Raw genomic sequence first — 12,220 nt, 5'->3', positions numbered from 1 at the left:
GATACCATTCCTTTTTCATTCATTAAAATAATCCCACTTAAGGGAAAGGATTATTATTATATGGAGTATTGTGGTGAAAATGTAACGTTAACTTCGCCTATGTTATCACTATAGTACAGCTAGTGGGGTACCAATGAAGTATAATAGACGAGGATGAAACTTTATATGTTCTTTAATAGATTGTTGAAAATAAAGGAGTTTGTGTGTTACCAAACACTAACTACAATATACTAGTAGACCTACTGATGGAACAATTTGGATGGTCTTAAAAAACAAAAGGTTTTGGGAAACAGAGTTATGTAGCTTAAATTCACGAAAAGGTTTAAGGCTGCATATGATGCCATGTGTAAAAGAAATGAAGAGATATATGACTAATAGTAGGTTACTCTATATATTGGTATACAGAAGATAATAATAATATTAAATAAATTGTGTACATCAAAATAATATATACTTAAGTACATCAATTAATTAGATTTCATATTAAAACATAATCTTAATTTTTAACTTTATTCTAATTTAGAGAAATAAGCAATTGGAGTGATAAATACTTACTAAATATAAGTGCTACATAATTACTTCCATCACTTACCTGGTCATCAAATTAGGACATATTATGTTGTGAGAAACTGTGTAACAAACATCTCTGAGCGCAACCCAGAATTCCATACCTGAGCCAAATTAGAACAGATTTGATTCCTAAATCGGAATCAAATAGAGAACCTCATTTACTCAAAGCAATATAGCCACCACTGTATCACAGAGGTCATTAATGTGCACATACAACAACACGCATTGCAGCGTAGAAAGTCTAGACCAATACGGAATCTAAATTCTGTTAAAAATATTACTTTTCTAGTCGTGCATGCAACTATTTTGACTTGAATAAAAAGAGGCCTTTATTCTCATTTCTAAATAAAAAGTTTATGTCAAATTAAATGATGATTGGTTAAATTGATTTCTTAAGGTGCCAAGAGAGGGAAAATAAATATCTTCTCATTTATAATACTAGTTGTAACCTGCGGCTTTAATTGAATAAATAGTATTCTATATGTGAAACCAGGTTGCAGTCCAATGTACTAAATTTTAAATGGCTGTATTTATTTGAAAGTTTAGCCATTTAAATAAAGAACTAACATGGTCCCATTATATTAGTAGGATTAAATATATTAATATTATTCACTTACTTGCTTCCTTACTTACTCCTAAGATAATCTAGCTACAAATTTGCTTATATTATTGAAAAATAAACAAATTGGGATTGTTATATATCTTAATTTTAATTGTATATTTTGAAATGGCAATGTAGCTACCTTCAATAGTGCACTTGATACCCTCAAATACTACAAATATATAATATGTATGTTTATGTTAGGTTTAAAACTGTATTGGTGAAAGTTACAATCATAGTTACCAAATTTTTTTAAATATTCGTCTTATTAAAATAAATTATTTTTTATTAACTACTGATTTTTATTTAACGCGATTGGAAATAAATAAAGTACTTAAGATACAAAATTTCCTTTGAGTACTCACCGTGTTAAAATGCACCAAATTATTTTCACAAATCCAAACAGATTCTATCACACTTCACGTGAACTTGAGTTAAGTAATTTAAATAAAAACTTGATGTCCTATCTAATATAAAACAATATTAAATTTATATCAAAAAAGAACAACACTGTCACTTTCATAAACCTCAATTTTATTTATATTTCACCGTCTTTATTACATATCTAAGTCACTCTTTCCTTAAGTAGGTAATACAAAATTTAATAAATATTCAATCGTCTTATGATAGTAATAAAAATACAAAATTTGCAAAATAGGTAGACATGTCAAAACAACATTAATTCTATTTGGCAGTCTAACCTCACTAGGCGATTAAATACAATAGCAAAAATTGTAAGTGAAAGTTGCCTTTTTTTCTACTTTATTTTACATTTATTGTTGAGTAAATGTTGGAGGTATTTTTATAATTTTTAAGCCGCAATTTGTGACAAAATTTTTGACGTAAAATATTATACTCAAAAAACAAAGAGCAATACAGATATAGAACAATATAAGATCCAAACTGTTACAGAAGAATATTTTTCGTGGAAAAACGTCAAGCATCAGATAAGTGACTAAGTTCATTATCTTTGGATTGAACTGAAATTTGAGTTTTGATTTTGAAGCATACAATACAATTAAATTTTCATTCAATTGATAAGTTAATATAAATACTTCTTCAAAAGAAATACTTGTAATTCTCATTATTATAAGATTTTTAATTTGATTGCTAAAAATTAGTACTAACAAATCGTAGGAAGAATGTTAAAAAGATTAACTACTATGTTTATCTCATTTCTTCTTGCGCAGTGTTGATATGCGAAAAGAGGATGATAAGTCTGTCAGATATATTTTGCTGGATTTAATTGAATACAGACAGAAGAGATATAGGATTATAGTAATTCTTATGGAAAATATAAATTAAGTAGGCACCTCTAAAAGAATAGAAGAGCCAGTAAAGTCGATTCTGAGGCGGCATTATTTCTCTAAATCTAATCTCTTAAGCGAATATTTTAATTTCATAATTTCGTGAAATTACTGATTTATGGACCATTATAAATTAAATTTATAATAATGTTGGCTTAAATCGATTAGTAATTTAATTCATGTTGGTCCTTGGAATATAGATTTCGCTGTAACATCAAATTAAAATTTTAAAGATAAATTTCATAGAAACGGTGGTTTAGAATCAACCCCTCTAACAGCCTCTTGCATGTCACTTTGAAATAAAAAAAACAGTGTGAAATCTGTGCAATCAGTTTAATAAATTTAAAATTTTTTCATTATGAAATACGTAGGTGTCTTATAATATTTATTGACATCGGCATTTGTAACAGAGGCATGAGAAATGTATTTTATTATGTTGAGGAGTAGATGGTTGCATAGATACTTTTACTAATTTAGTTAATATAAAAGTAATGACGACTCTTAATAATTAAAGTAGTCTGTGGCTAGCATAGATTAAGAATAGTACTTGAAATGTATATGGTACAATACTAAATTTATGCTGCTTTTTTGTTTTGTATATTGTACAAAACGAATTATGGCATTCGTTTTGTACAATATACTAAACAAAAATGCCTGCGAAAAATTGTAAGTGATGGTGTCGAATAGTGATTTGTCGATATTTATCCGATATTATATTATTAACTATTACGATACGAGTGAAGCGTTTGGTTGCAAAAAAAAAAATGAGTGGTTTCGTAATATTGTAATGGAGTGAAAAGAAAATTTGACTCTGAAAAAGTATTTAATTAATTAATAAATTATAAAATTAAGCATTTTGTAGTCATTACAATTGCGCGGGCGTTGGTAGTCAATGTATATCGATATCGAGCAGTATATTTGTGGCAATGCTGTCTGACGGAGACATTTTTTTTCTGGTATAGATGGAGGATATGAAGTAATGGCAGCATTTTTTGTAATGATTAAAATTGGAACGTTGAGCCCGCCTACTTAATTATCGGTATATTAAGGGTAATGTGGTGGCGGGGCACCAGTGAGAGATGATAGGTGAGGCTGAAAGCAGGCCAGTTGGCCCATCGTAACGAAACCGCGATGGTTTCTAGAGGGAATTGCGTGGAGGTCAATCGTATATAATGACTTTTAAACCCCATTAATAACAATACCTTTCCCTACCGTAACGACCACATTGCTTTTAATATATTTTGTTAAGTCGACACGTCCCTTCTGTTTTCGCCCTCGCTTTAATAGGCGAGCGTAAGAAATAATTCTCTCACTGTTATCTCACTTACTTATACCTACCTACAGAGTAGGCAGATTTATCATTCGGTTGTCATATTTTAAAGACATCGATGTATGAAGAAGGAGAAGTGGATAGAGGAAAATTCGGTACAAGTATATCACGATTACGAGATGCACTGTTATTGTTTTTTTTTTATAATGCAGGGGATCAACGAGTATGCGACTCACTTGATGGTAAGTGATTACTGCCACCCATGAGCACCTGTAACACCAGAGGCATTGCAGGTGTTCCGCCTTTTTAAAAAGGAGTACGTTCTTGAAAGTTACGATATCGTATCGGTTCGGAAATACTGATGCTGGAAGTTAATTCCAAAGCGTGGTTGTGCGTGGAAGAAAGTGCTTTCAACATATAAAAAAAATAACCTTTGTTTGCATGAGATAACTTAGTTTATTTTTACCGATAATACAAATCTACTGGCCCTGTATTACATTCATTGGTTTAACATTGAGTCTTTTGGCGAGTGCTGCGCTGGATTCGATCTGTTGTTTTACATATGACACTGTTCCATTGGCATCGGCTATTCTTGCGTTCAATTTTTCCTTGTCTCCCGGAGCCAATACGGGTAAACTGGGATTCGTCTGTAAAAAGGTGCAGAAGTAATGGTAGTTACTTGGCTGTTTGTGACTTAAGAAGGAGACTTTGTACAAAAGTCGATTGCTTGGGTATCTCTGTCCCATTCGTGTTTCAACCATGAAGCAGTTGTGTTTGCATGGCTGTGTTTCGGTTTGAACGGTGGGATACGGCGTGAATTTAATGGGTACAGAGGAATAATACCTGAGGCCTCAGGAATGGCAAAGCATGGGGGTATCATGGGCGAAACAGTATACTCTGTTATGTCCATGGTACTGCTCATGTCTATAGGCGACGGTTACCACTTTCCATCAGGCAGCTTGTTTGCCATTCTAAGTTGTATAAAAAAAATTAAGGATTTTAATTTAGTATTAGCTTAAAAAAAAAATAATGCAATGTACCATTTCTAAATGGCGTATCAAGGTAAAACATGTACTAGTTTTTAAGTTACATGTTTAGGATTACAACTGTGAAAACCACATTCAATTTAATGCAGTAGTTTTTGTGTGATGCCGGAACAAACATATAGACGGACAAATAGGCAAAATTTTTAAAAATATTGTTTTGACATGTATTTCATAATAAATACAGAATATTCTAAATGGTTCGAGTGTAAAGCAAATAGTGCAATTAATTGCGAAATCGAGTATGGGAGTTTTTTCCTATTATGTCTCTGATGATAAAAGTATCCAGTAACAAAATTAATTTATTCGGGGGATTACTTTAGGAGATTTGTTTACCAATAAATAAATTGAATTAATAATACGAGTATTATTATTTTTAGTTTTTGTAAGGGGGACCCTAGACGGTACAAACACCGTAGCCCCGACACTCTTTAAAATGTAGGGTTTTAGATTCAGTCAGTGTAGCTTTTCGCCTCTAGGTGAAAAAATATTCATACAAAAATAAAGTCTGGTCATTTGGAATTTGGTGTATTTGTCTTTAATTTTCTATAAAAGTAAATTTCAATAAAAAGAAAATTCTATTTCAGTAAAAGTATTCTTTCTGTGTGTTCCCTTCATCTATGTAAATATTAGCTACATGATTAAGGATCTTTATCACAGACGCTCATGATTAATGATCACGAATTGATCCCGAAACTAGTCGTGCAAACCTTATTAGCTGATGTATTATTTAATTATGTAATTGTTTTAAGTATTCTGTAAGTTGTATTTTGTCTAAAATAATAAATTTACCGGTTCGAGTTGCCTCCAGTGTTGTATGCTATCAGTGAGACGATCTCTAAAGCCGGGCGCAAATCGTTGAGGATCTACAGCGACGAAGCAGTGACCCAGGTTTGCCGGGCCCCCATCACCGCTATGTGACCATGCACGCACGTGGTGACCATAGTTAGACCCTGAAGAAAATAATTAAACATCTAAAGAGTATTATTTATTGAAAAGAGACTTTACAAAAGGCGTCTGCATGGGTATATGTTCTTCCATAGCTGGTTTGATCTCAAGGGTAAGATTTGTTAGTGAAAATAGAGATTTCTGGATGGTTAAACATAATAATCTTTAAGAATAGCAACGTATACCGTGAATTTCAACCATTCATCTACCGAGCAGCATGATCAGGGCTGACCATAGTTTACATGACCAAGAATCTTACGACGAATAAATATTTGACACAGATACTGTTTGTTTGGGGTAGCTAGTCTTAATATTAAATAACTTGTCTTCTTATTGTAAGGTCTTTGATAATTTACCTGAGGATATTCCGCAAAATAGATCCACCATAGCAGACAGCCCGAATCCTTTATATCCTGATGTTTGTTCCCCTCCACCTAGTGGCATTAAACAGCTGGTATCGAAGGCCTGTAACAATATTATAATAATTTTCCTGTAATTCCCTTAAAGGCAGTGAATATTAGCAAGATAAAGTAAATAACAAAATATTTACGTTAATAACGTACTATTTGCGAATCGGTGGTTTCCTTTCCGTCGGGTCCCTGAGCCCAACCGCTTGGTATCGGTTCTCCTTTACGCATCTGCATTTCTATCTGAAAATAATCGAGAAATGAATGGATTTTTTTAAATATCTATTTATTTATATTAAGCAAATATCTGTATTGACCACAGGAAAATATGGTACAAAATGTGATCTTTAAATCAACCTTTGTCTAGTAGAATTTTCTCGCACCTTTAGCTAGTAGGTTTTTTTTTTTACATTGCAATATTATTGTAAATTGCGATGGAAATAAATTAATTTTATTGATTGTCAATTTAATTTATATTAAAATTCATATTTCGTTATATTAAAAAATCTACTTTCTTTAAAAACAAGTTTCTTTAAATGTCTATCATAAAACTGCTATTTTAGATAAGTTAGCAAAGAGTTTTGAAGATGAAGATATTTGCTCTTGAATCCCTAATTTGTTTAAGTTGGTACTGAGAAAATAAGCAATAAAAATATAGCTGGGTTTGGGTATAGTAAACTAAATATAAACTTTCGAGGCGTTTTTTTCTAAATTTTTTAGAATCCTTTCTTTACAAATACTCACATCATAAAATAAATCTATGTTCCCAATGTCAGCTTTCTAGACTTAACAGTGGCTGATTGTGCGTTGATAGTTAGTCAGGATAAATGATTTTATGAGAACAGATGAGCAGTTTACTTATCAATTACCTTTCCAACTGCAACTGCAGTAGTGGCCATGTCTAAGTAGAAGGATTCTCCTTGTGAGCCTGGCGCCACCACTGATATGGGATTTGTGCCCAGTGCTGGCTGAAAATTTATGCAAATTAATTTTCGACGTTGACGATTTTAAACAAGTGAAAATATGTGAGAAAAACCACTATTTACCTGTTTACTTCTCGTAGGTGCTAAGAGTGGTGAAGTGTTTGTAAAAGCCATGCCAATAAAACCTTTATCTGCGGCTTTCTTTGCCCAATAACCTGCCATGCCATTGTGATTAGAACCTGGAAGAAGTTACCAGTATATTACCTAGAAAGAGATTATTCGAATGTCAACATTATTCCATAGAGACTGAGAATCCCATTGCTAGCAATATACCCAACCAGGTCGACCTCCCCACGGTTCTCCCTGGAAACTATCATGGTTAATTCCTGATGAATTCATCATGATGGGCTAACTGGCCTGTTTTCATTCTCATCTATCACCCTTCACTGGTGCTCCGCAAACGTATCCCGTTAGTGCAGGCGGGGTACCATACCATTTTCATCCATCAAAAAAAAAAACATTATTCCATACAGGCGATCTATAAATATTTCATTTCACACCTGTCTACCTTAACTCTATAAGTAAGTACTTATAATAAAATCCTAAGGGTTAAAATCTCTAAATTAAGTTTTTCTACATATTATAATTCAGTAATTATAAGCTCAATCTAATAAGTGGTGTAGGTACTGTAGGTTATTATGTTCATAAGGTATCAACTTCCACCATCCATTAGCGAGAAACAGCCAATATTAGGAATATGTTTGTAATGATGGAGTCTTGGTGTTAATCTTTTGATACTAATATTATAAATATAAAATGAGTTTGTTTGTTTGTTATATCTCAGCGCCTTAATAGCTACAGCAATTGTTATGAAATTTTGTACATTTATATTACTATAGGGGATGGAAAAGAAATTATTATCTTCGTTAATGAACATATCCCAATCACATGCTCGATGTTGTAAAAAGCTAGTCCAATATACCTTTAACTGTGACCCAGCCGACTCCTGTATCTCTCGCCTTCTTGATAGCCAAGTCCATGCCGAAATGGCTGGCGGTGGCTCCGAGTACATTGTTTGCATCCACCCAAGCTGTCGATGCGCTCTCCTTCAACACTTTTGGTTCATTATTTGGCTGGCATGCTCCCTTTACAATGTCATTTACGTACAGTTCTGAAATGTATAGAAACATTTCTTTAAAATAAACCTACTTTAATTTTACGATCTCTATTTTAAATAGAGTTTTTTTATTCACCTTAGAATGGCAAACAAGCTGACGGCTTGCTAGATGGAAAGTGGTAACCGTCGCCTATAGACATGAGCAGTACCATGTATACATAACAGAGTGTACTGTTTCGCCCATGATACCCCCAATCGTTGCCATCCCTAAGGGCTCAGATGTTATTCCTCTGTACTCTGTAAATTCACTGCCATATCTCATCCTTCAAACCGAAACACAGCCATACAAACACAACTGCTTCACGGTAGAAACACGACTGGGAGAGAGGTGCCAAGCAAACAATTTTTGTACAAAGTTTCCCTCTGGTAAAAATTCAAATAAATTATTTAATTAAATTGATTTCCGAAATTGGTACCGATTAAAATTCAATAACCTCCGTGATGAATATGCATATTTACTTTGGGGTAAATGCGGTCCTCATTACTTTATTACTAACTTAAAAAATGTGTTTATTTGTTCTTCTTACCGGATTTACTTCTATATTGTTAGAAAATGGGATACGTTTAGTATTAGGGATGGAGAAGTTTAGTAATAGGTATGGTCCGGATGAGGTGAGGTGACTAAGGCGACATAATGGTCAAGAGATAGGCAGCAGTGTTCCTTTTTAAATATCATCAAAGTCTAATTGCAATTGCCAATCCACCTGCCAAACGTGGCAACTACTAGCAAAGCCCCCATAAGTGGAGTCCTATATTTAGCAGTGGACAGTTAACGATATGAGGATAATAATATATGGTGGAAAGACGTAGACTGGTTATTTTTTATCCAAGTCAGTCAATATATCCCGGTCACGAGGACGAAGTTGCAATGTTAAAAACTAATTAATAATTATTGTTTATCTTGTCTGAATTATATGTGTTTTTTCTCATCTCAATGCTTTATGTCATAATATTTATCTCAAAAAGTGTTATCAATTGAAGTCTTTGACATTAGATATGGGTCTAAAATGATAAGACTTTAAAACAAAGTTTTACTTCACTGAGGGCCGTTGATAACTTCAACGGTTGCGATGCGTGAAAAGTAATTTTTTTTAAATTTTTTAAATAAAGTAAATTTTTATTTTGATAATATCGATGCATAGATACTCTATGGATCATTTGTTGGTGCGTGAAATGTATATATAACCCTCACATTAATAAAAGTATTTCCTATGGATTTAAAGCAAAAAATATGGATTAGAGATATTTTATCTGGCCCATAGCCTTCACAGATTACATAGCGTGCTTATTGACTTCCGTTCTATGTTGTGATTCCTAAGGTTTCTCGACGATAGTATATAATGTGGCAGAGACTGCGCTGACCTTCTTAAACTAGAGAGCCTTTTTTAATAGACATCTTCCCTTTGAGAGTTAGATAAGTCTATTTTTGCCTTCATTTTTTTATGTATCTTAAAATGGCAAACAAGGTGACGGTCCGCCTGATGGAAAGTAGTAACCGTTGCCTATATACCTGAATAGTGCCATGGACATCACAAATTATACTATGACGACCATGATATGTTTCATAAGTTGCCAGGTCTGACGACTATAGTGTTATGTTTCTGTATGCTGTAATTTCACTGCTATATACTACTCGTTCTTCAAATCGAAACACAGTCATGATAGTACAGTTGCTCCATATTAGAAATTTGATTGGGACAGAGGTGTCCAAGCAAATGAGTTTTGTATATATTTACCAAGTCGATTGAGTCCGTGACTAGGATGCCCCAGTCTATCAGCTTGTATGAGTAAGTCAGCTTGTTGCACAGCTGCCTTTTCTGATGTTCCAACTGCTCTTAGACAGTCGGTCATGAACCGAACCACTTCTGCTGTCGCTACTTTACCCATTGGAATGAATTCTGGAATGAGGATTATAGGTTTTTATAAGAGTTTAGAATTGAAAACTAAATAAGTGTTTAAGAAGCAATAATATCATTTATAAAATAATAGTCAAGTGATGGCCAATCGCTTCCCTTAAAAATATTGCCTAAAACTTAACTATGGTTGCCAACCCGCCTGCCATGCGTGGCAACTTCTGGCGAAACTCCCCTTATGGGGAGGCAGTGGATAGTTAACGGGTTATGACGATGCTAAATACCATATATTGTCCAAGATTATAAGACAGGAATGCCTTATATCCTTCTTTATACCATATAGTCGTAGTACGTTTATATCAAATTTCATAATGACTGGTTAAGCCGATAAGGCGCTATAAGTGAACAAACAAACAAACTAATTTTCACACTTCTTATATTAGTAAGGATTCACTGTATGCGGTGTGTACATCTTCATTACACTGATTACAGTATATATAATATTATTCAAAATACTAGACAATAGAATAAGTTATATGTATTTAAATAACATTATATACATTTTTTATGCAACTTAGAATGGCAAACAAGCTGTCGGATCACCTGATGGAAAATGGTAACCGTCGCCTATAGACATGAGCAGTATCACGGACATAACAGAGTATACTGTTTCGCCCATGATACCCCCAATGCGTTGCCATTCCTGAGGACTCAGGTGTTATTCCTTTGTACCATGTAAATTCACTGCCATATCCCACTCTTATATATCGTCATAGTCGTAGAATACTGACGGATCTTTATATGTAATCTTTGTCAGATCCGTCAGTATTCTACGACTATGACGATATTTTGATAGAAATATAAATATATATCTACTTAAATAAAAAAAAAAAAAGTATACCTGACTACAGTAACGCGTGTTTAACACTAATGCGTCGATACCGAGACGTCTGTTCGTGAACTTATTTAACAGTAACTAAGTGATTATACAATATAATGAGAATACAAATAATATTATCACAGTGTAAAAGTAGTTCTCTGTACTGTGATATTATATAGACATGGATACCCTAATCGTATATACACATATTGCGTAAAGGGTTCAGTACAAATACACGTGCCCTACGACATAGGGGATAATGGTGGTATTGTCACTTTACATCAAAGGAAGTACTCAGACGGGTATTTATTTTAATGGCATTGATATATGGCAGGTAATGCTAGATCTTATCACATCTTACACAAAAAAAAAAGATTTTGATCGTGGCAAAACCACGTTTTTTATGCAACTTAGAATGGCAAACAAGCTGATGGCCCACCTGATGCAAGGTAGTAACCGTCGCCTATAGACATGAGCAGTACCATGGACATAACAGAGTATACTGTTTCGCCCATGATACCCCCATGCTTTGCCATTCCTGAGGCCTCAGGTATTATTCCTCTGTACCCAGTAAATTCACGCCGTGATTGATTCCAATACTAAACTACTGTACCGAGTTTGATAAATGATTCCTTTGTGAGACCAGTTTGAAGGTATATTCTTTCAGAAAAAGAATTGTCTAAATTGATTTATAAATGACAAAGTAACAATTAAAAAGAAAAATAATTAAATAAAGATTTTTTTGACGTCTGTTCAAAACGAGTGTTTTTTTTTATTGTAAGTATAACCACGCGATGTCATCGCTAATTCTGAAACATATATTATATTACTAGCGGTCCGTCTCGGCGTCGCACGGGTGGACATTTTTAACATTTACCTTTATTGCTCTGTTCCTATTGATCGTAGCGTGATGAAAAGTATCTTATCTTATATTCGCATATGGGGTCAGCTAAGCCGATGCACGTCGACCCATATGGATCTTTTGTGCTTCCCCCTGCCTTATACCATTATTTCATAGATCCTTTGTGTTACCTTGACGATATCCCGCGGTTTTAGATATCTGTAGTCTCCTGGTTCAAGATAAGCCGTTCCCAGTAGACTCATACGCATACTTGCCAACGAATCGCAGTTGCACATCAAGTAAGATGAAAAGTACACTATAACCTGCCCAGGAGTATGAAGAATAATTGTACCAAGTTTCGTTAAAATCCGTCGAGTAGTTTTTGTTTCTATAACGAACA

General features: G+C 33.7%; 2 protein-coding genes across 3 annotated transcripts in view; both read right to left on the bottom strand.

Annotated features, from left to right (window-relative positions):
• LOC113521640 (probable beta-hexosaminidase fdl) overlaps positions 1–2,068 on the bottom strand; it is a 118,948-nt gene extending 116,880 nt beyond the window's left edge. For both annotated transcript variants that reach the window (XM_026907234.3, XM_026907236.3), the window contains exon 1: positions 1,537–2,068. The gene's annotated coding sequence lies outside the window, so the exon portion shown is untranslated. The remainder of the gene's footprint in view (positions 1–1,536) is intronic.
• Positions 2,069–4,186: 2,118 nt separating this feature from the next.
• On the bottom strand, positions 4,187–11,109 carry LOC113521985 (uncharacterized oxidoreductase YjmC-like). The gene is made up of 9 exons (XM_026907691.3): positions 11,001–11,109; positions 9,983–10,144; positions 8,052–8,240; positions 7,193–7,308; positions 7,016–7,114; positions 6,303–6,389; positions 6,096–6,204; positions 5,584–5,744; positions 4,187–4,395 (listed from the first exon to the last, which is right to left on the bottom strand). Exons 2-9 carry the CDS (start codon positions 10,131–10,133, stop codon positions 4,228–4,230), a joined length of 1,080 nt encoding a protein of 359 aa, XP_026763492.2. The 5' UTR covers positions 10,134–10,144; positions 11,001–11,109; the 3' UTR covers positions 4,187–4,227.
• Between the last annotated feature and the right edge of the window lie 1,111 nt (positions 11,110–12,220).

Source organism: Galleria mellonella, unplaced genomic scaffold (genome assembly GCF_026898425.1).
Source record: "Galleria mellonella isolate WM207_F2 unplaced genomic scaffold, CSIRO_AGI_GalMel_v1 utg63, whole genome shotgun sequence".
Classification (NCBI taxonomy): Eukaryota; Metazoa; Arthropoda; class Insecta; order Lepidoptera; family Pyralidae; genus Galleria; species Galleria mellonella.
The sequence above is the reverse complement of the archived record's forward strand: the minus strand, read 5'-3'. Positions and strand labels throughout refer to the sequence as shown.

Coding starts and splice junctions, on each gene's coding strand:
- LOC113521985 (XM_026907691.3), bottom strand. CDS start 10,133: ATGGGTAAAGTAGCGACAGCAGAAGTGGTTCGGTTCATGACCGACTGT. Junction 8,241..9,982: donor TCACGGACTCAATCGACTTG/GTAAATATATAC, acceptor TATACATTTCAG/AACTGTACGTAAATGACATT. Junction 6,205..6,302: donor AAACCACCGATTCGCAAATA/GTACGTTATTAA, acceptor ATATTGTTACAG/GCCTTCGATACCAGCTGTTT.